Source organism: Seriola aureovittata, chromosome 12 (genome assembly GCF_021018895.1).
Source record: "Seriola aureovittata isolate HTS-2021-v1 ecotype China chromosome 12, ASM2101889v1, whole genome shotgun sequence".
In the NCBI taxonomy this organism is placed as follows: Eukaryota; Metazoa; Chordata; class Actinopteri; order Carangiformes; family Carangidae; genus Seriola; species Seriola aureovittata.
The window spans coordinates 21,210,975-21,235,525 of NC_079375.1; the positions used below are offsets into that span (position 1 = coordinate 21,210,975).

Sequence of the window (24,551 nt, forward strand, 5' to 3'; positions counted from 1 at the left end):
AAAACAAGAGGATAAAATTTGCACATGCACACATACAAACACATGAAGGAATCTTTGGTTAGATAACAAGCAGTTCCCTCCCTTGTCTCAACATCTTTACCCTTGGTCTGAATTCATTATGTGACTCATATGTCCCTGTGGATATCTAGCAATACTCTCAAGTGCTACAATATTTCTCCAATATCCTGTGAGCTATGTGGCACAGATGTAGAGATGGAGAGGAGGAGGGAGATGGAGATAGCAAGACGAAGTGAAGGAGTTAGAGAGATGAAAGGGAGAAAAGGAGGGTGGGGTGAGGAGGAGGGTGACTGCTGGGGTCCTAATTTGTGGTGGCCCACATCAGATGTAGTGACCTTGCACTGGTTACAAGCTGATTTTTTTTTTCCGCCTATGCCCATTTGGTAATTCCATGACCTGCTATCATGTTCCACGAGAGCACTAGAGGGGAATCTCAATGCAAAGTAAGTGGTGAAGTTTAGATTATGAAATTATACTTCTACCTCCACCTACGTTGCTGGCATGCACAAAGGCACTATAAAAAATTTTCCTATTCATATTTAATAGGAGAAGCGGTGGCTCTACTGCAGCCCATCAAACACAGTGGGCAAAGTACGTTGGGGGCAAAGCTGGTGAGGGGTCATGTCTATGTTGCTGCACTATTGATTCTTCGAGTGCTTCTATTCTTGCTTTTAGCAATGCACTTTTGGGGACAAGTGGCTGTGATGCAAGTGGTATTGTTCACATATATTTCATATTTTTCCAGCTAAATGCAAAACATTCTCTGGTCCCAGGCTTTTGAATGTGAGGCCCTTCTGTTTTTCTTTGTTTTACATCATTATAAGCAGAATTTCTGACTTAATCTTGCTCCTGTTGGTTAATTCTGTTGAAACACTTCCAAATGCGTGCAAGTGTTCACCAACTGTCCCCTTTAAAAAACACTAGCTTGTGTTCAGTCATGTGTCTCCGCCCCGTCCAACTAACTATAGTCTGTCCGTCGTTACGGGCACATTACGGCCTCAGTGAACAAAAAGAAATCCAATACAAACACTGCGGAAAAACTACGAAAAACTCAATGATAAAAAGATAACATCACCAATTTGTTTAAGTAATAAGTAATGTGTGCTTTGATTTCAGCTCTTAATAATCAGATAGGCATAATTGCCCATATAGCACAGAACTATAGGGTATAAACGTAAAGAAAAAAAGCACATAATTGTTCATTAATCATAATCGAGGTAAATATTTGTCATATTCAGTCATATCTGAAGCTGAAATCTCTTCACTACTTTTTGACATTTTAGAGAATGAACATTTAATTAACTGAGAAAACAATCAGCAGATTATATGATCATGAAAAAATTTGTTGCAGTCCTAAAATGGCTAATATCAAAAAAGTGACGGTGATGAGAAACATTGTATAAATGCAGAAAAATAAAAAATAAATAAAGAAAATTTGTTGGGTTGCCATGGCGGCATGTGCGGACGCAGTGCTCAGTGCTTTTGTTGTTTTACATGTCCTTTGTGCAGCAAAACTCAGTTACAGCCTCCAGGATTTCTGGAGATTGGCAGGGTGAGTATGATGGAGGACCCAGTGTGAAATCAAGAACAGCTGCATCATGCAAATTTAAAAACTGTTTTTCTAAATTTCATCAACATGTTAAGTTTGCTCCAAGCGGAGAAAAAGCACTGGACCTTGTTTACATCCAAGTTGTTGCTGCTAATGTAAGACTGCTCACTCTTACCCTCATGGCTGTGTGGTGTTTGTATGTCTGGTCTTTGTTGCACTGAGGTCTGTGCGGGACGACATTTAGTTTCCTTGTAAGACAAAAAAACTGAAGCTGAATAATTGCAAACAAATATTTCCATTTTGCAGAGGCAGAGCTTTCTTTTCTGATACACACACTAACAAGCTGTCTGTAGGAACACTTATGCTAAAACAGTCACAGCAAATATACACTGAGTAAGGATTAGTTTATTAGGTACACCCAGCTACATTTAACCAGGAGTGTATGTTTTTATTTCCTTCCTATCTTGTTATCATATCACACTCCTTGAGGTTGGGAATCACTGGTCTACACTGTCCGCAGGGCAACAACAGGGGCTAGAGGTGTTCATAATACAACACCAAATTTGGAAAAAAGAAGGTAATAAAATAAAATAACAAAACTGGCATAAATTAGTTGGAATTAATCAAACTCCAGTGAAACACTAATTGTGTCTCTGATCGCAAATTCCTTAAAATCTGCTGGTAACGTCCAAGTCTGCTCCTTCTAAAAACCGTCTGTGCTTATTTCTTTGTTCACCCTAATGTTCCACATCACAAAAACAGCAGTAACTAAAAACGCACCCCACACACACACACACACACACACACAAACACACAACACACACACACACACTCGACAGAAAACAGAGATTCAGCGACAAGGAGACGCAGCTGTGAAAGTACTTATTGGCAACCCTCAGAATGAAAATTGCCAGCACTTCTGCTCGATGCGAGCAGTGGGGGAGCGGCGAGATGCTGGAGTGCACGGCTGCTGCGCTGCAGAGTCGGCCCCACGCTTCAAACCAAAATTAGTTCTCAATCAGTCTGGCTCCATGATAAAGTTCTTACTCTCTTTGTGTTGTGGGCTGCAAGTGTCCTTGCTCATTGTCTCACTGGACACTTGATTTTTTTTTTACTTGCCTTTTTCATCTCTGTATTCCTTTGTCCTTCGAGCATCTACCTCCAACTCTGTTTCACTCTTTTGACCTGGTATGCTTATCGTGTGTGTGTGTGTCAGTGTGTTCATCATTCTCACTCATCTCCATACATTCGCAGTGATTGTCCCCGTCAGTGGTTTACTTTTCTGAGTCTGTGCGCACGAAGGCACACACACACACACACACACACACACACACACACACACACACACACACACACACACACACACACACACACACACACACTTCATTCTCTGCAGTGACTGCTTCAATCCCTGCTTTCTCACTTGCTCCTTCACTCTTTTCAAAGCTCTCTTCCCTCATCTCCCAGCTCTCCGTGTGCCCTCGTTGCATATTCTTTCCCTTTCACCGTGCCATTATCATCCGTCTTCTTCACCTTGGTTGTCTCGGTTGCCATTATCCCCTCCATCCTATCTCCGCCCCTCATCACCTCTCCAGAAAGCAGCACGATATGTGCCGTTTTTGTAAAAGAATGAGACAGATGTTGACATATGATAACAAGTAGTTACTTGCGCAATTGTACAAAACAAGCAAAACAAAGTCAGCTGGGACGCCCATTTTTTTGAATAATGTGCATATGCTTTAATGCTCTCTTTGGTCACGTGTTCCCACCTGATAGAAACAGAGAAAAGTCTGTAATAGTTAACTTTTATAGTCTTTGGTGCAAAGAAAACAAAGAAAGAAAGAAAGGGTGGTTGATTTCTTTTGGAGAATGTTTTATGTTGGAAAGAAACAGGTCATTTATCCCCCCAGGTGTCAGACTGTCCTCTCTGCTCAGTGGCTGTGTAACCTGCTGTCAAGAAGTTTTGAACATTTCATGAAGTGATTTGTTCTGTTAACAATTACCAGGGAGACGGAGCAGTTTTATGGATTGTTTTTATGGATGGAAAGCAGAGGAGTGATGGAGTGGCTGGTGAAAGGACCGATTCTGGTGATTAGACATGATATCCCTGTCCTGAAGTCTGACAAAACATAGTAAGAGTTACAGTAGACATAATGGTCACAGAAGAGCAGGTTCACTAAAGTAGTTCCACCTTACACTTTCTGGAAGATAAAAAATAAATAAATAAATAAATTTGGCTTTTTAGGAAGACTTAAAGCTTGGACACACCAGGATCTGAAATGGTGAAATTTTGCTGCAGTTTCAGTTCTTTCAAATGAAATCAGAATAAATTGATCAATAGTTTTCAAACTGTTATTAGACGATAAGAGTTGACAGTACAAAAGTGTATTTCAATATACTGTGTTAACTGATTGTCCAGTTAGCAACCAGTGACTTGCAATAAAGCTCACACCGGTCTGGACCTCTTTGTGTGCACAATCGAAAAGCTAGAAATTGATTAGATTAAATAAGAAGCACAACATGAATACTAAACCATGAAATGCAAAACACTTTAGTCTAATAACAAACTAATAAAGAGCAAGAGCAGTGCAGTCTTCAAATGCTGTGATGCAGAGACAGGGACTGCAGACTTTTTACCTTTTACTTCAGCTTTGGGTTCCCTGACATCTGCTAACTTCTTAATACCAATCCGTGGACATATGGAGAAAACATTCAGCTCGCACTTAAAACCAAGCCAGGAGACACCATCAACTAGATCCTGCTGAGACTTTAATTGATAATCTCACTGAAGAACACTACATCCAAATTATGATCAGCAGACTTCCAATATCCATCAGGAAAACAGAGAAAGATTCAATCTGTTGGACATTTGTTATTACCACATGGATTCTTGAGTAATGGCCAAAAATGTGTTTTGTGCGGTGACAGTGACTTTGACCTATGACCACCAAATTCCAAGTCCAAATGAACATTCGTGCCAGATGTAATGAAATTCCCTCCTATTCATGAAATATCGTTATTCACAGGAACGTGAGCATTGTAGTATTATATTTTGGGTCATCTACCACTCTCCTTACTATTTAGTATAGAAGGTCATATCTCAGTGTTAAAGGGTTTGTTTACAGATTCATGTATGGTACCAACCTAATGGACATGGTGATGAGTTTAGACATCCTGCAATCTAGCCTTTTAATTTCATCCACAAGGCGAATAGAAAACCATCAATCAGGTCTCAGGCCTCTAATCCGTTTCCCTTTTTAAAATGCATCTCTATCACTGTGTTTTCACCTCCCATCCACTCTACTGAAAGTGGAGACTTTTGGAAACACTGCTGACCCCGTCTTAGTTTGAAAACTCCGGGTTGTGTTGGACTCGGGCGAAAACGGAGACTTTCAGAAACTATGAGCTAGCATAGCAAGCTAGCAGCTGTTGTTCAGGTAAATTCAGCATTTTAACACTGCTGCTGTCTTTGCTGTTCCTCTTTCAGAGTATTTTTGTAACTAATCAAGCGCAGAGTGGACAATCTGCTTCCTGTTTACACCGGTTCGCACATGCCCAGTGTACACGATTGCTCAGGTATGTATGCGTTTTCAGGTGTGGCAGTATGGACGGAGAACGTTTCTGATACGGAACTAAAACGCTCGTCTGGACGGAGATCGTTTTCGCAGTAGTGTGGACGTAGTCTAAACTAGAACTGCACTGAGCAATGATGTCATTAATTTGTAGTTTTTGAATCACCAGCTTCAAATACATTTTTGTTCCATATAAGTATATGTCTCATACACATGAATGATGAATAATAAAAGCAGGAGTTTGATCTGATTTAGGCAGGTACCAATGATTGCCACTGCGTCTGTTCTTGAGGAGCACATGCTTCCAAACTTAACCATTCAACAAAGTCAGTTCCAGAGAGTATGTTCTTAATGACACTCTCCTCCTAATGTACATGCACACACACACACACACACACACACACACACACACACACACACACACACACACACACACACACACAGCTGACTGCTCACTTTTTTTGTTAAAGGAATAGTTCGACATTTTGTTAAACACAGTTGTGCTTTCTAGGCGAGAGTTACAGTAGATGGGAAGACAGATGCCACTGTCGTTTCTATACGGTAAATATGATGTTCTCCCCAGCAGCTGGTAAGACTGTCATTTTCACACTTCAGTTGTTATGCAGCTTAAACAAACATGCAGAACATGTTAATTAGTGAGCTTCAAAGGTAAATTTTGTTGCCTTTGGACAGAGGCAGAAAAGCTGTTTCCCCCTGTTTAATGTCTGTGCTAAGATAAGCTAAGCATCTCCTGGATGTAGCTTCACATTTAGCTCACACGCATGAGAGCGCTATTGATCTTTTCATCTGACTCTTGGCAAGAGAGAGAGAGTAAGCGTATTACCCAAAATATCAAACTACTCCTCTCAGTTTTAGCTTCAGTCTATTAAAGATGAAAAAAGTGAGTGACGCAGTCCCATCCAAACTTAACTGCAGCTTCTGTAGGAAACTCATCTACATGCAAAGGAAACTTGTTTTCAAACTTGCTTGCATACACAGTATTACACACTCTACATTCTTGCACAGGTGAGTTGCTACTTTTACTTATAAATTTGACATTAATGTATAACTGCATGCGTCTGTTTCGGCCGCATGCTAAGACTGTTTGAATAAACTGCGTCTTCATTGCACATTGATTCTATGAAACCCCTTTTAAAGCCGCCAGGAGGATGTATCATTAGTTTAATTCATTACTGAGATGTGCTCACGTGATGGCAACCCCTGAGCCATTTATTTTACTACAGTTAAAGCTGATTATGATGCACTTGGAAGAGCTAATTTTTTTTTTTTATGGCTGTCAGAGAGATAGTTGTTGAGACAGAGGGTTGATTGAGGTGGGTGGTATTAATGTACAAAAATAGTATGTCACAAGTCTTCTTCATGTCAGCTCTGATGTGAAGAGTCCTCATTAATTTTAACTAACCGTCTAATGAAGCCGACAGTACCGTGTGCACGGTTATCAGTCACACAGGTAACATCGTGAACATTGCATTGGTATAATGTAAGCCACATTTTATTTTGGCTGTACAGACAAAATGTGAGTTACAGCACCACATATTTACTACACGATCCACTGTAAGTTTGATCACTAACTTGCCCACATGGTTAAAGTTCTGACAGAGAGAGGAAGTTACTTTACTGACCCACAAATATCAAATGTCCATATAATCTCAATAGAAACAAAGGCGTTCTGTATTACTGACCCAGTAACTCATCCGCCACATGCAGAGCAAAAATTAGTAAATTATTCACTATTTCTATATTAATTATTGACACTTGAACCATCCGACTGCTAGGAGACAAAGTTTTGATAGCCATCATCTAAATGCCATGTGCAGCCAATGTGCTTCCAGTAATTCCCATCTCATTTGCCTCCAAAGCAAACTGGGACAGGCGGATCTGAAAATATCAACCCCAGTTTTTCACTTATACGCTTTCATGTCGGCTTCCCAAAGAGAAAAAGTGCAAGCATCAAAGTCGCCACAAAGTAGGAAACCACAGGGCAAAAATAGTCACTTTCCTGTTGCGTCACGCCAGTTCTTTTGTTTTTTGGTGCAACACAGCTGGTTGTCACAAAATCAATGTGGAATCTGGCTGGACCTAAATAGAGCTCTAACGAATTTTAGTCCCTTCAAAAAACCACCACGGTGTCGGCGCCGTTTTCTTGGTTAAAAATCGGACAATTCTGCAGGACACACAGTATAAGACATACAGTCGACATTCAGAGACAGTGCTCACCGAGCTTCACCACAGCTACCTGTGATCTTCACTGGAGAGCGGCGACTCGTTAAGAAGCTGGATTAAAATACTGTTGTTTGTCTGATCGTAGCTGGAGAGGAGAAACTAAAACACTGGATAACATGAGATGCCACATTTCCCTAACCTTAATCAAGAATTTTAGTTGCCCAACCTTAATTTCTATAACCATGATAGAGAAACATTGGTAATCAATGTTTTGTTTTTTTTTTGTTTGTTTGTTTTTTCAAAAAACAGTGTTACATGTTCAGAGTAAAATTGAGTATCAGTGTTCTTGTCAGATGATGGAGTTGGGATTCCCTGGTTGTGTGAGCATTTGGGAGGAGCTTTAAGATGGGACAGCCTTGAATACCCATTACAGAATATCCAGTCACGAGATCTGAACTTTTAAGGAGTAAGGCCCAAATTGGCTCAACCCTGTCTTATCACAGCTTTGTCCAAAAATGACACAATGAATACATGATGTCATTTTCCTGAGCGGCTCACCGCTCTGTTACTCTTTCTGGAAACTCTTTAAGACGGAGTGTTGTGTCTCTTTGAGGAGTCGTCCTTGGCTGAATCTAAATGGTGCTGACATTTTAAACAACGACCTGCAGTTTAATTTGGCCAACTCAAGGATTCAGGGTAGAGGAACAATTACCAATAGTTGGCATGTGAATGAGTCTTTTCTTTGTGTGTATTTGTGGCGGCTCGTCTGCATGTCGGCTGTAGTTTCACTCTTTACTCATATCCTTGGCTCTTCCCTCTGTCCTGACCCATTAAGCCATGACCTAATTGGAGAAATTGAATGTGAGGCAGCCTCTCGTCTGGCACTGCCAGCCTCTACAGCTGTGTGTCTGTAGGATGCAGCAGCATTTCATTGTCGGCTGTGACACACACACACACACGCACACGCTCACTCATTCAGCAAAGCAGTGATGAACAGTGATGCATTCCTTCAAATTATAGCAGTTGTTCGTTGCCATATTTTACAGGCCACAGGTTTATTGAGGATGGCCGCCTGCTGTTATGACAGGGTGTGCTTGCCCAAGCTCCGCCCCTCCTGTCTTTCTCCTAAGGATATAAATCTAACACACCTCTTGAGAATTCTGCATTGGAAATGGAGCAGCGGCCACAGATATATTATCACTTTGATTAGGTTCTTCCTGACCTATTTTCACGTGTTCACTTCTTCCCTGCTCCTCCCTAATAAATGCCGTGTGCAAATGGAAAAGTTGACTTTTGCTGGAGATTCCCTTTCCTAACAAATTCTATTTCTTTTTGAAATCAAAAGGTTTGCAATTAGAAGCTCCGTAATTTGCTTTTGCTTTTGAAGTTTCTTGTAACCAGTCTTGATCAGTCTGACATTTTAGCCCGCTATTTGTAACTATCTCCCTCAGAATATCTTTATCTTCTTCCAAGTTGGTCCTGCGAGATCTGGGTCACATGCTGCTGGTTAACAAAGTTTCACATCTGAATGCTGGGCAGGAAAGAGGGGCTCTAAAAACGTTGACTTAAGCCTCAGGGTGGGATTACTGCACAGAAACCTGCATCATCATGGATCTCACTGGACTTCAGCTGAGTCCAAAATTTATGTCTGAGTTAAGGGGCCAGAAGGTAATCTGCAATCACTCTCCGACAAACTTTATGTCACCTTCACTGACACAGTCAGGTCACCTTTCCACCAATCACAGAGTTCATTCATTCATGAAACATGTCATTCATAAGAACAGGGTCTAGCCCTCCACTTCTCTTAGCTCTGGAGTTCTTCCAGTTGAATTAGGAAGAGTTGCCCTTGAGGATCTTTGTGTTAAGTCTTAAGAGGAGACTCTTGGTTAAGAACTTTTAACTCCATTTAAGAGGACCCCTGGTGTAGGATAATTAGTGAGCACCACCCCCTGATATTCAGTAACACCTTGCTGTGATGTAATTGTCTGGTACCAAACAGCAGGTTTATACATGAGTCAACTTTGTCAAGATTTACCACAGTTTTTTCACTGTTTGCAAGATATACTACATGACTAATTACAGAATGGTACAAAAGCATAGGTGAGCAAAATATTCATTAACATACAGAATCCTGTTTGCAGTAAAGAGGGCGTAAAATTAAAATACACCATTGGAAACTACCAACACTGACAATCGTTCATAAGCCTGAGGTCGGAGAAAATGTAAATCTTCACATCTGTATTGTTGCAGCTTGGCTAATTGCTTTGTCATACACTATATCAAATTAACTATTCATGTGGATAATTAATTTACTATTGGAATTTAATGTCCCCCTGATGTATTAAACTGGAGCCACACTGTGCACAATCAATAATATTTATACTGAAAGTGTTTAAAGCCATACGGAGGGGCATCCTCCTGTGAGTGTGTGTGTGTGTGTGTGTGTGTGTGTGTGTGTGTGTGTGTTTTAGGCAGTTCCAGGACACAGTGAGCGATGAGCTGTTAGTCCCCTGCCGCTGACTGATGAAACATAGGAACATAACAAACAGTCCAACTCTGTGACTGTGTGTGTATGAGCTTGTATACACGTGTGTGAGCACGTGTGTGGGTGTAACATTTTACAGCACAACTGTGCACGGAAGTCAGTATGAGTTTCACTGAACAGATTGGTTAAAGGGGCCAATTTTATACATGGAGTTCAATTTGCTTGTCAGGTCTCCACCCCTGCTGTTTGTTTTTGTTTTATCTCTGCCCCTCAATGTAAAGACGATGCGAACTTGCCCGTTTAACAGCCTGCTGTGTTGGTGTATATTTAGCATTTAAGTAAAATCCTAATTGTAGAAGTGACCATTCAACTGAAAGCTCCATCTCAAAAACTCACCAAGTCTCATTTAGTCTCCTCTGTTTGCTTAATGCTGCCAAACGTCTCTGTGTTGTGTGTCTTTGACGGTTCATGTGCCAGTACAGATGTAACAAATTATTAGCGAGACGACTCTGCAGTGTCAGAAAAAGCCTGGACTTGGACAGAAATCCTACCTTATTAATTCCTCACAGATGCCAGTTTTCTCATTTACACATTTCATGCCACTGATGTATCATAAATGTCCACATTCAGGTTGCAGATAAGGGTGCTCAGCACAATAAAAGGTTTGAGCTGTTGAGCAGTTTCTGTAGTTTAGTCAGGTAAGCAGTGAAGCTCTGAGTGAGTGAGTGTGTCCATGACCAAATGCATGTCTTTGTTAGAGTTTATATGTGTGTGTCACTATGTCATCTGTCGCTGGGTTTGACTGAGCCAGCCGGCAATCAACTCTAACTCAGGACAAACCCGTCAAATGAGTTGGAATAAATCGCTCTCTCTTTCAACAAAGCTTGTCACACAAATATAAGCCTTCAAGGGCTCAATTTAGTTCAGTGAAGTGACAATTTCCCCATAAATTTCCACCTTATATTCAATTTAATTTCTTGTGGAGTTCTTTTCTTCAATTTAACGGAGGTAGAGGCTCGTGCAGAATATTTTAGGAACCGGATATGAGGCAATCTTGATGTCAAAGATGTCACTTGTGTTTGCCAAAAGCAGGCATGCTGAAGGACTGCTACGAACTCATATTTGACACCTCGCTCACAGCTGGCGGATACGACTCATTTTGTTCCTGGTATTTGGTGAACTCTATAGAGACTTCTGACACTGGAGAGAACATCAGTCCCCTGATTGAGTCCCTTTAGAACTTGCAGGAAGCAGGACAAGAGGCAGGATCTCCGGACCAAAAAGCAATCTAACAGTTAAAAAAACCCCTCGAGCTCTACAATTCAACAAGTCAATTCCACACCACTTGCACAGTTCCCCCCTCTCACTTTAGTCCTCTGAGTGCTGTTATTCCAAATGAAAATGAATGTCCCGGCACTTCATCTCCAGCGTGCACACACATGTGAATGCACCAACCCTCCATTCATTCCATCCGCCCCTGAATTCCCCCAGCAGCCCGACGGAGCCTCACCCTCAATTTGATTCCTGAGTCCCTCCTTTACAAGTTGTTTGTCTGTAGAAAGCAGCCGGGGATGCTTATTCCCCTGCAGCACTCAATAGATTTATTTGACTCTCCCTCATTCAATAAAAGTTACAATCATGGCCCTTTTTTTTTTTTTGCATGACCTTGCAGACACCTCGATGTGACGGCGAAGGGGGGAGAGATGGAGCAGGTGGAGGGGAGGCACGTGGGGATACAGAAAAGCTAGGCGAGGGAGGAGGAGGGGGACAGTGAGTGTTAGTAAAGCGACTCAACGGAGCGTTGAGGATTCTTGCTGAGAGAGGCCCTTTGATGGGAGACAGACTGGAGTAGTCTTTGGCACGCCACGTGAGGCTGGTGGTGTACAGGACAAATGCAGCAGACACAAATCTTGCGATCAATCATGTTTAACAGCCAACAACTGCGCTGGCAGAACCCCCGGGCCGACTCAGGAGCTGGAATGCTGAGGCAAAGCAAGCCAGTCAAAAGTGCTGTGCCTGTGTCTTTTCCCCTTCTGGGCAGGTGTGTGTGTGTGTGTGTGTGTGTGTGTGTGTGTGTGTGTGTGTGTGTGTACTGTGGGACTCTTTGTCTGGGTTGATGGAAGGGCGAAAAGTGCAATCAGACTGGTGAGGATGTAGCTTTCTGAGACGTTCAAGTTACGGTGCTTCAACTTAGCTTTGATATAGAGTTTCAGCTACTAAAGCCCTGCCAGCGGGGGAAATAAAAAAAATCATATAGAGGAATTTTCCAAATGAACAACAACAAGGTTGTAACTTAACTTTTTCAGCGATTACAGCATCGCCTGAAACAAAATGAGCCACTTTTATTACAATTACAGTCGCGTACCGTAGGTCTGGTAACGTCCTGGCTTTCAGTCAGAAGCTGGGGATGTTTTGATAGCGACACATGATGTGCTCGTGTTTAATAAATGATCAGATGAAGAACCATCTGTCAGTCATGAGGAATCACAGTTTTTATGAGGGTGAGCTGCGAGAGTTGAGCGCTGTGGCATTAGTAGTTCAGAAGTTTCCGCCTCATTAACTGAACTTTAACAGAGTTGCCTGCAACTATCATATATCTCTTTATTTTGTTCCTCTCCACATCATCTAAGTCACATTCAACAGTGACAAGATAAGTTTTTGGCTCTCAGCATTTCAAAGTTTGATGCAGCTGACTCACAGACTTGAAAATGGGAAAAGTGTGCAGGCAGAATTTACAGTAAAGGCTCTCAGAAAATAACTTCTAATCTTTCTTTCCTGGTTGAGCTGGTATAGTGTTGCAAAGTTGTTCCAGCTCACCTCTCCCAGGAGTTTCAAGAGTGTTGACAGTGCATTCTCGCAAAAAAATTCTCCCGGCGTGGCAAATACTAATTACTTCAAATGATTTGGCTTAGCTCTCCATTTTGTGAAGGGTTTTATAAGGGCGCGTGCGTTTGAAGGCGACAGCAAGAGACGGTTATTTGTGGCGGCTTGCTTAGAAAAGTGCACTTACACGACAGCCCTCTCTCTTAAGGTTGAGCGCATGTTTGTGTAACTGGCGAGGCAAACATGGCTGCAGCCGCCACACTTTACTCTGTCTGCCCAAGCTAGAAGCCTCCCTTGCTGAATACAATGTGGGACAAACTCCCACAGCAACTGTCCATAATGACGATACAAAGCCAGAAACAGGAGAGGGGGAACTTATCAAATTACACACAACAGGACTTTAGCTTCTCTGCTGATTTGCCACTAACAACTGGACTCACGGGAGAGGAATCGCACATCTCCTCCTCCGCCACCTCTCCTCTCTTGTTTCTGCTGCTCTGATTCCAGTCCTCCCTCCGTATGCTTTTACCTCTCAAACACCCTGTCTCCGCTGTATCTCACTCTCTGCACTGCCCCTCCGTCTTCCCCTGTCTGCTCTCAACCCCCCGTGTCTAGCTCATACCACCTGCTTTCTGTCGCATCGCCGCCGCCACCACCAATCTCACAGTCTAATAGCCAGTGTCTGGTGCTGCTGCGGGCGGAGGGGAGGGCAGGCAGCAGCTGGGGAAGGAGCGGGAGGTACACTGAGTGCCCCCCAGACTCCCAGGGCTGAGGTGATTTTCGGCAGCCAGTCTGGCAGCCTCCCACTCCATCAGTGGAATCCAGTTAGCCGCCCTGAAGACTCCAAATTAACTGATTATGTGGATTCATTATGAACACTTAGAGTGCACTAATATGGTTGTATGTGCATGTGTGTGTTGGTGTGTATGTGTGTTGGTGGGGGAAGAAGGTGGGGCAGCTGGTGTGATTGTGGTATAATTCTGCATCACCAACGGTTATTATCAATAATTTTGTTTTTCTGTTAGGTGTGTAACTAGACTTCCCTCCGGGTGTTTGTGATTTATGAATGTAAGCTTACTTGTGTTGAATGTTATTACTGTTTTGCTTCAATCTGTTTTTCATGATAGAATTATACAGTAGATATTAGTGAACGAAAACAGCAACATTTGAACGGAGGCTAATGGAGAGAGAGAAGACAAAAAGGTGGAAATCGTTTGACAAAAGGGGGAAACAGGAGAGACAAGGAAAGTATGGAGATGAAACTGAAAGAGTGGAGGGCTGATAACCAGGCAGTAATACAGAGGGTATGATACAGTCAGTCAGTGTGTGCAGTTTAGCATGTTACGGCTCTACACTTCCTGTCAGAGCTGTTTCTCAAATTGGACACGCAGTCAGAGTTGTATGTTGATTTAATTCAGCCCTGTCTGAGCACTATGTCAACATGGCTGTCTCCAGCATCCACCTGCGTGTGTGTGTGTGTGTGTGTGTGTGTGTGTGTCTGTGTGGAACATGCTGGAAGTGACTTATCCGCCACACTGGGGACCTCTCAAATGCCTGCTGGCCTGGTATCAGACACAGATTGATGTTCTGCCCTGATCCACCTCCAAATCCACCAAAAACACTCAACTCTCACTAATAGCGTTGTCCACCACATGGTACCACCAACTCGACACGACTCTATTCACTTTTGGTAGCAGGTCCTTCTTTTTCCACTGCAGATAGTGCACGCTCAATGCTGCGTTGTTCCTATAGCGACGATGCACAAAGTTATCCTAACATCATCACATGACACACACATGAACAATGGAGGATATAGAAGGGACACCAAACAGAGAAACGCCTGCATCTCCTGAACTGACCACGCCTTGGTTTCGGGTGTTGCCACACTACAAGTACACCACAATAACTAACGTAACGGACTACAGTGAGCGGTTACGGTCGCTTGGCTATTCAAAAGTGGCGAAATGACGATTCTCTCTGACCAGTCAGTCATCATAATCCATGAATACACTGACCTGATCCGGAGAACATAAGGTTAGTGTGACCTTGAGCTTTAACCACAAAAATCAAATCCAAGTTCATCCTTGAGTCCAAGTTAACATTTGTGCCAGATTTGAAGAACATACCATCAAAGCGTTACTGAGATATTCGCTCATGAGAATGGGACACACAACCAGAAAACATTATTCCTCTGGACACGGCTGTTGCCGGAGCGGAGGCATAAAAAGCAGCTGATCCCTCCAGCGTGTCTTAAGGCTTCAGAGATGACAAGCACAGGAAAACACAAATGCATACTGGGCCTGAAGTTCCACACTGCTTATTACATCCAAGCCCGTCATTTGAGTTTTTCATGCGTGCTTTGAAGTAAACTGCTGTTTTTTTTCCTCTCTGCTTCCAAACAAGAATTATCTGGTGCTGAAACCTGAAAAAAAAAATTTGAACCATAACATATTTGGAAGTTCGTTTGGCATAATATAAGACTTTGTTTCTTAAACTTTTAAATTGAACTTTGCAAATGATTTTGATGTATTTTATTCTGAGAGAAATGTGTGTGCCTGATGCAGAAATTTTTGCAGTTGGAATATCTGGAATAGCTGAAATACTCTAAGCTGGCGCTGAAGTCAGTAGTTGAAGGCAGTCAAAATACGACACTGAAAAACGGCAAAATGGCAGTTACAATGAAAAAGTGCTGAAAGGTGTTCAAGTTTTAGATTAAGTGTAAATTCAAAGTGTAAGAAAAGCTCAACTAACAGGCAGTGTTGGGGACTATATGTAATGAAATTAGTAGTCTAACTGCATGTTGTAGCAGGTTGCTGGCACAGGAGTTCAATACATTCATATTTGCATAGTGATTGATTCAAGCTAACTGCTGAAACTACAAACAAATTTGGACCATAACAGAGAGGAATGATTATTTATTTTATCACTGCCCGCTACTTTCTTTCATCCTGGCTGTGAAGGAATGCCCTGACAATGCATCCGTCAGGCGGCCTCAGCCTCATACTTGACCTTTTTGTAGTGCATGTGCAAAAAGCCAGGCAGGTGTTGCTCAGTGCTCACACAGTGGCAACGTCATCACAGATTAAAAACCTCAGCCTGAGGAGGAATCAACATGGACATACTTAAACAGTTATTGTATACAAAATCAAAACTTATATTCCAGCACTTTTCCATGAATAGTGGGTTATTTCTTTTTCCTGGATCATATATCATTTATGTATGACCTGTAGTTCGACTCTTTCCAGTGTGAAGTAATTGTTAACTTGCACGGCCATGTTTTCAAAGTAGTATCCCAAACACTGGAAATAGGATGTACAAAGTACAATGGTGAAGACTGGTTTAAGGTTTGAATGATGTGTCTGAGTGAAACTATAAATGAGTATGAAAAGAACTGAAGGGGAACTAGATTCTTTAGGATATGGAAGTAAGCTTCTGTGTGTTTTTGTAGACTTCTTATGATATCAGCTGCAGAAGCCATATTTTCCAATAAATATAGCTTTCCCAGTGACACAGCCTGTCCTCATACCAGGTAAAAATAAACAATATTTTATGGCTGACTCTACAGGGCAAGCAATCCAACTGAGTCAACATGTTCCTTCTTGCTAGTTTTCTGTCATTGACTTAACTTGTCTGGCAAATTAGAACTAATATAAATGTGAATTTCAGTAAATTTGTCTTCGGGTGTCACCTCTGCTTGAACTTGGAAAATGAAAATACTTTTAAAATGAAGATAACTGTTTGCCATTCAGAAACAGTCAAATGAAGCAAGAGCCAGGGTTTAATTTCTGGCTGCAAAGTATTCATAATATTTAATTTCTCTTTTTCAACTTTCCGGTGTGTAATACAATATATATGAGCTGCAGAATATGCCAACAATGGGCTGTGAACTACTCTCCTTGAAAACTAACAGTACTAAAAAATTGATAGGATGGGTGTTAGGACTCTGTAGCACTTCCTCCCCTCCACTAGACCTTTCCATCATCACTGACAGGACTATAATGACTTCTGCCTGAAACCTGCAGGAGACCTGACTTGATTCTAGACAAGGAACTGTCATACAAAGCCCTCAGTGCAGCCACAACCTCAGTATGGGGGTTTTCACTCTCCCAGAAATCCATCAAATCTGATCTTCTCTCACCAAGGACTCAGGGCAGCTGAAATATTCCTTTAAACTGGAACTCATCCATGATTCTTGTCCTTTGAATAAGTCCTCCTTGAACAAGGCTAATAAGTTGAGCTGCAGCCTGCATCAGGCATCATTCCCTCCATGAGACGACCTGGTCTTCATATTTGGCTCAGTATCTGTTTGCCTCTCTAGTGAGGAAATGACCTTCTCTCTCCATTTGGCATCGCAAAATAAAATATTTTCTGAACTATACTCGAAATGTACATCATGTAGCTCACTAAGTGCACATTTTATGCCTGTCAAGTGCCTAACTATTAAAGGCTTGTAGAGGAACAGATCCTCCCATTCACTCACTGTAAGATCCTCTTTTCAACATCAAATATGAACAGCTACATGGCTACAGTAAAGAATACCAGTCAAATATTTCAAGTGACACAGCGCACAATCCCGTTTATCTGTCTCTCTTGCTTCACACACCATTATTCATCCTCTTGCATGTGACATGTTGTGATTAGAATAGATGGCTTTGCCTACAGACAGGAAATTCCTACAGCAGATGTCAGTGTGACAGCACAGTGACTATCTTTTCCCGTAGAGGGACAACATGGATGACACGTATTGAACGCAGGTTCTTACTCTCAACTTCAGTGTCATCTGGAAGAGCAAAACGCCCGAGTGGCAGAAAGCGCACACACGTGCCAGCATTGAGACAGGCAGAAAGAAGTACAACCCACAAGCTACACAATCACTGTCATTCACATCTTTCCTTTCAGCCAGGCACATTCAAATAGCCTTATAGATGCAGCAGTGTACAGTGCACATAAGGGGTAAGGTCACGTTGAGTTTTGCAACATTTTTTGTCCCCCTGATCTGATGTTTAGGAGATTTGTGTCCTTTTCAGTAGAAATATGATTTAACAAAGACATGAACCGGCTAGATCATTTGAAAGCATAGAGAGTAATAATAAGTAGTAAAATAAACAGAGGACCCAATTATTCTACATTGCAAGTTTCTATTTAAAACTTATAACAAATAGATATATAAAACAAGATATACAAAGCAATGAAATGGGGAATATTAATATTAAAAACATGCAAAGCAGAAGCATAGATATAAAAACAACACAGTCCACCAAATACATAAATCACCCTGAAACAATAAACCCTGGACAGATTGGAAACTACAAGACAGCGACCAGTGACAGCAGGCAGTACAGTTCACAGCACAGACAGACTGAGGACAGCAAGGTGTGATTGATCTTTAGTGCTGACAGAGCTGAGAGCTTTAAACATTTTCGGAAATCTACCCTGTGCAGCTGTACCAGAGGATGCAGACTGACTGACTGAAATTAGCAGGGTGAATGGACTTTTGTTTTGTTACATATTTGTAAAAGTTTGCTACCAAGTGAAACCACATACAAAACAAACAGTACATATCTTATATAAAATTTGCCAGATTAAATGTATTGGTGTTAATACTGGATCTTATTTTGATGTAACTATCAGCAGTGATGCCATTCTGCCAACAGTTTGATGACACGTCTGTAGTGGCAGTTATAGTCGTGTCAGAAAAAACGATGACAGATATTTCTGACTGACATTGCTGAAGTTTAAATTATATTACATGAATATGGCATAGGCTAAGTACATTTTATGTGTGTGTGTGTGTGTGTGTGTGTGTGTGTGTGTACTCTTCTAGCTAACATTTCTACAGTCAGTATTATGACTAAGGCCGGGATCACAGCACTAATAGACTGAGGAACGACCTGTTGATAGTCATACAGACATCACACCAGCAACATTTCATAAAACTGACACCTTTCACTATAGTTTCAATATCTAGGCTGAATCTGAGTATGACATGGACATTAAGAAATATAAATATTATATTTTTTAACCATCGTAGTAAAATTTTATGTCAGAAGTAAACCAGAAATAAATATATAATGAAAAGAACTCCAATATTCATGTACATTACTGATGGCCATTATCCAAGGCAAACTCAGCGGTGCAACAGACATGAACACATGCGAGCAGCAGCAGTTCAGCGACGCAGCCACCACGTACACACAGCGCAGGAAGTGTGTTACTGGTGTAACAACCAAAGCAGAGTCAAGTACACTTCAAATTCTACAAGCATATTTTGTTCATTATTTCTAATGAAGCATTTATTAACTTTAAAGATTAATTTTCCTGACAAATTCTTTATCTTATGAGCCAGACTCAGTATGACTTCTTAGAATCGGCCAAAAGATCTCACTTTACGGGAAAACATTTACATAGGTCATATTAGGTGATGAAGCAAATGATTTTCCGGTGAGGACAGTCTTACATCCACATGCAATTTCCACATGTACCTGTATGTGTGAAAGGGACAGAACAACCGCACAACAAATATGGACAGTAGAAGCACACACAGAAACACATGATGAAAACGTCAAGATATTTGACGTACTGACACCCTAAACTTTATTCTATTTCCAGGCAGTTCCTGTTAGTTTAATTCCAAACTAATTTTATCATTGCAGCACGCTGGACAGACGATGTCTGAATAACAGACAGCCCGCCAGGGACTCAAGTAGAGACAATGCTCCTTCTGTCGTCGCAGAAAAAAAATTAGCCACTGCATATCTAATTAAGCCAGTGAAGGGAGTGAAGATATTCTCCCTTGACAAATATTTCACGTCAGATAGTTCCTGGCAAATTTTGTTTTGTGCCGTCACACAGACGCAACATATTCATATTAATTATGCAGCTTTGGGGATTGCTGTTTAGCATATGAAACAGTTTCTCTGTAAGGGCAGTCAATTAGTAAGCGAGCTCCTTTCACCAGCCACCCAGCCTTTGATTGCAATCATTCAGCACTTACTCTCGATTTCCTCAATTTGTCTGTGATCTCCGCCACTTCATTTATTTAATCAGAGCCAACATTGAAGCTATTAGCCACCTATTCTCCAGAGCTGACAAAGTGAGAAAGTCTAGAGGATGCGAATAGAACCAAAGTAGAAGAAAAACACAAACTTTTATGAGCCAAAATAATGCCTGACCTTTTCAGTTAAATAAGGATTCATTCTAAAAACTTTTGACTAAACATGAGGTGGTAAAAAAAAAAAAAACAAACATGGGTGTACTTCTGCACAGCTTCGCTAATTTGTCACGAGAGCTTTATACAGATGGCACTGTCAGTCGGGTCTTGGCAGGATACATAGCAGTTCATGGACATACTGGAATCTAAAGTTATTTTTGAGTTTTTGTCGGCCTCTTTCAAGCAAGCAAGACAAACATGTATTTCTTTTCTGAAGAACTTGTTTGTTGGACTTTTTGTCCTGTTGTTCTGCCAAGTCACAGAGCTGATGGCAGAGGGAGTGAAAACTATATTCAGTTAGCCCCAGTGGCGTCAGTGTAATGGACTCGTCTTTGCTCTTTGTCTTTCTGTCTCTGTCTTTCGACTTTTTACTAAACCCCTTCCCTGTACAGCAATTATGCAATCATAGCTTAGCAACTGTGACTTTACATTTTGAGGCTTCATGTATGGGGGTAAAAGCAATACTCTTTTGGTCTTTGCTATAACAAAAACACAAGAGCTAAGGTGTAAGGAATGAATTAAACAGTGTGTTTTCTGGCTCTAACGTTAGCTGCAAAGGTTAGCATTACCACTGTGGCTCATAAGCTAGTTAGAAAGACATGCTAATGTAGTGTTATTTTCAAAGCCAAGAAGCATTTTATTCTACATTATTTTGTGGGTTGACATGTTTAAAAAAAAAGGCCCATTCATGACTGGCACATCCACTGTGTAATATTTCCCCATTGTGTGGAAGCTGGGCCTGGACGCTGTTGCGTCAAGAGTTTAAGTTAATGTTAGTGGCTCTGTCCTTGTCTCTATTGGATTTGGGGACAGTTACACTCCAGCAACCTCACCCAAACATGATACCCAAGATACTTTTACATATGTCAAAGACATCGGTTAGTCCTCAGAGTAAATGTCATCCTTACATCAGTCTCCTTCAGGATATCCTTCATAACATGCACCATGCGCAGCAATGATCAGACTGTCACATGATTGTCACCTAATAAAATATCAGTAAATTCCACGACAGGCTTCAACCCATCCCTGACAGCCTCAAGTACAGCAATGTCCTGCCAAGTCGAGTTTGGGAGTTGTTCCAGGATTTTTACCGTCATGGCATATGGTGATTTGATTATTTCTAGCAGTCCATCACAGACATTGATTCTTCTCATTTTTTAATAACATTACTGTTTAGGCTACAAGAGAGTTATTAAGCCAGTGAATTGAGTTGAAATACAGTTATCAGCATGCGTTAAGGTAGATCAAGCTGCTCCTGTGCCTTGCGAGCTCTCATCGTTTCTGCCAGCGAAAGAATGTGCCGTTAATGAAGCGGCAGACACCTACAGCCTGGTCAGTTTTTGCTTTCTCCTTCTGCAGTGAATACTCTACTGCCACATTCAAGTTTAGCTATGGCCAATTGAGCTCCTGTACGGACGCAACAACTACATCTGCCTCAGCAGGATGGTGGACAGCGCGTGTCTGTTGGTGGTTAGAGACTCCTTCACTGGTGCAACTGTTGTGCACAGTTTGCAAATGGCCTGTGTAACATCCACAGGTTCGCCTTTTGCATTTGGTTTTAAACCGACATATTGCCAAATAGGTGAGGTGACATTTTTTTTTGGCACCGACTCTGTCTTGATGGATGACGGTTGTCCTATCCCGTGATAATAATAATAATGATAATGATAAAAATAGCAACCACATAATAATTATCCAATTCCCCACCCTCCCCACCCCCTCATACGATGTACTGGATATTTCACAGGATGATGAGAATACGATTTGACTATGGAGAAGATCGCCCAACCACAGCTAGAAAACAACAGCTAGAAATGTTCTCTGTAAATCAAGGACCCATTGCTTCAAAAATTACAAAGCCAGCTGCACCTGACAACCCATGGCACAATTTGCCTGAAAGAAACTAAACTAAGACAGCAAACAATTTGTTTAAGATGGTCTAACAACATTCTGTCTGATCATACCTTAAATTATTAATTGCAGAGATGTGGAAGCCACTCGGGGGTAAATGAGCTAAATGTAAAGAGGCTGTCAATCACTGGTATGTCTTGATTAGTCTGCAACAAAGGAAAAGTAAAGTCAACCTGTGGCAGTAGCACAAACACTCTGCCTGTCTGGTGAAAGCTGAGCGCGATATTAAATGTGTATATTTATGCAAATGGCACAGTGAGTGACAGCAGGAAAGTGTCAGTACAGGGATGTCTCAGTGTACAGCCTGGTCAGGTGTCATGTGAACTGAATAATGCAAAATAAGAACCACTTAATTATACTGTACCATATTTTTTTTTTTAAATCCTTACAGCATGTATGGTGCATTTGGTAGATTGAAAATACCTATTAAAGGTAGACTTGATTGGCTTGATTAAGAGGTAGCAGAGAGATAGCGTCAAGAACATTTTCTGCATGATTAACTGTCATGCGAGTTATCATGACTGATCACTGGGGCCCATGATTGTTTTTTTCTTAATTCCCAAATCTTTCTTCTTTGAGTCTTATCCTTGTGTATGTGCAACTATATGCACAGCCGCCACCTCTCTTCACCCCCCATTCCAAATCCTCCCCAAAAAACCCACAAACTTGCCACAGCTTGAGCCCTTCTTGAAACTGGCTCCCTGTCAGTATTAGGGATGGGTATCGTTAAGATTGGAACTACTACTCTTACCAATACTGCTTATCAATCTACCGATACTTTTTGAGGAAGAAAAAAAAACTTGAACAAACAAATTTGTCACACTTGTGACAACAGGCTGTGTTTGGATCCACCCTTGTAAAGTAGAGCCACAAAGACCGTTTGGTTCTCTCCGCCATCATTATCTAAACTCTAAAGTTAAACAGACCCGCCCCCCTTGCCTCCGCTCACACTAACAGCAGGCAGGCAAAGAGAGAGAGATCTCTCTACTTCTGTGATAATAGCAAAAATATACATACATAGACGGATGTCTGACAGAGTTGGTGAAATAAATGTGCAAGATAACATTTATCTAGCAGAGAAAAAAAAAACCCAAAAAAGGATTAGTCCAGTGCCAATAACCGTTAAGGTTGGCGCTTATTGATACTGCGGTCTTAAATAATATAGCCCCAGGGTCCGTTCAATACTGGGGCTCGGTACCCATCTCTAGTCAGTATGCGTCTCCATAGCGATGAAATTGAGTGACAGCAGCTGACATGGGGCCATCAGGCAGAGAAACAAATGGAGACAAGTGTGTGAGAGTGAAGGTGTTTGTCAGTGTGCAGGATTGTCCATGTGCAGGTGAATGCATGTGTAAGCCTTTTACTGTCCATGCTGGTACAATGAGATTCATGAGTGAGCACATTCATGCATATTCGATATATACACATATATATGTATGTAGCTTATCTAAGCATATTCAATTGTTGCCTTTCCACTATGGTTTTGTACAGACAAAACAAACAAGAACTAACAAGCTCCAAATATAGGACCCAAGCTGTAATTATCCAGAATGATCCTTTAGTGTATGGAAACAAGTGTGTGTGTTTGTCCATATTTATGTCACAAAAGGACTGTGTGTATTTGTCTATGTTTGCACCACTTCAGGTTTATGTTTGAGATCAAGAATTCCAGGAATCCAATGATAAATGACAACAAAACACTCCCTGTCATTTTCTTCCCCTACCTGTCTCTGATTAGACTCTTCTGTAGATACAGAGATGAGTCTATCTGCCTCCCCCTCAGTCTGTTTCCTGCTCTCTCCACCTCTCTGAACGCCTTTCAATCTCTCACTTCAACCTACCTGACCTCCACTCTATTCTGTCACTCCTGCGTTTTATTTCCAAGACTCCTCTCCTCCTAACAACTCTCTCCCATAGGGGAAAGGTCAGATGCTTTGTGACTGCAAAATGTCTGAACGCATTGAGTCATCACAGGAGATTGCTACCTCATTAAAGTCCCATTTATCTCTCGTTGTGTCCAGGTGAGCGGGATCAATGCATCGATGAGCAGGAAACGTGAGCAGCGTGTGTTATTCATGGTGGTGGTTATGGTGATCTGCTACCTCTTGTGCTGGCTGCCGTACGGTATCATGGCCCTGCTGGCCACCTTCGGGCCACCGGGCCTGGTCACGCCCGAGGCGAGCATCATCCCCTCAGTCCTGGCCAAGACGAGCACGGTCATCAACCCGATCATCTATGTCTTCATGAATAAACAGGTGAGAGGGAGGGAGGGCTGTATCTGGGGTTGGTGCCTTTTGTCTTTCACTGTCATGAAGCTGTGGACGGAGGTCATCTCACCTACTGAGACCAGTCATCTTGACTGTTTTCAAGGTGGGTGGATGTAATAGAAATTAGTCATTGTTTTATATTCCTATCAGATGGTATCACTGTGCCTTATTGACACTGAATAATTATATTATGTACTTGTGTGTGGCTGACAAATAGAAGGTGTTTTTCCACATTTAATTCTAGCAGTGTGTTACATATTCAAGCTGTGCAACTTCACACCGAAAATATACTTTGTACTTTTGGCCATTTGAGTGATGGATTTCTGCCTTTTTAAATATGTTACGTTTATCAAAAAAGCATCAGAGACACAAGTAGCTCTCTACTTGCTTTCGGTGCATCTCAGGCCACGTTGAACAAATCTAATATATTTTGTAATTGACTAACCCAAGCCTTTCATGTGAGTCTAAACAATCCCTGCTACTTTCTAGCTGCTTGTCAAACCAGAACAGGTATTTTGCAGTGTGACAAAGA

The 24,551-nt window shown here is 41.6% G+C and overlaps 1 protein-coding gene and 1 long non-coding RNA gene across 3 annotated transcripts in view; one reads left to right on the forward strand and one right to left on the reverse strand.

Annotated features, from left to right (window-relative positions):
• The window catches only part of LOC130179372 (vertebrate ancient opsin-like), a 57,562-nt gene that overhangs the window by 15,008 nt on the left and 18,003 nt on the right, over positions 1-24,551 (forward strand). For both annotated transcript variants that reach the window (XM_056392304.1, XM_056392305.1), the window contains exon 3: positions 23,774-24,007. In XM_056392304.1, coding sequence (XP_056248279.1) covers positions 23,774-24,007 — 234 coding nt within the window. The remainder of the gene's footprint in view (positions 1-23,773; positions 24,008-24,551) is intronic.
• The window catches only part of LOC130179373 (uncharacterized), a 92,985-nt gene that overhangs the window by 13,581 nt on the left and 54,853 nt on the right, over positions 1-24,551 (reverse strand). The gene's annotated exons all lie outside the window — the stretch shown is intronic.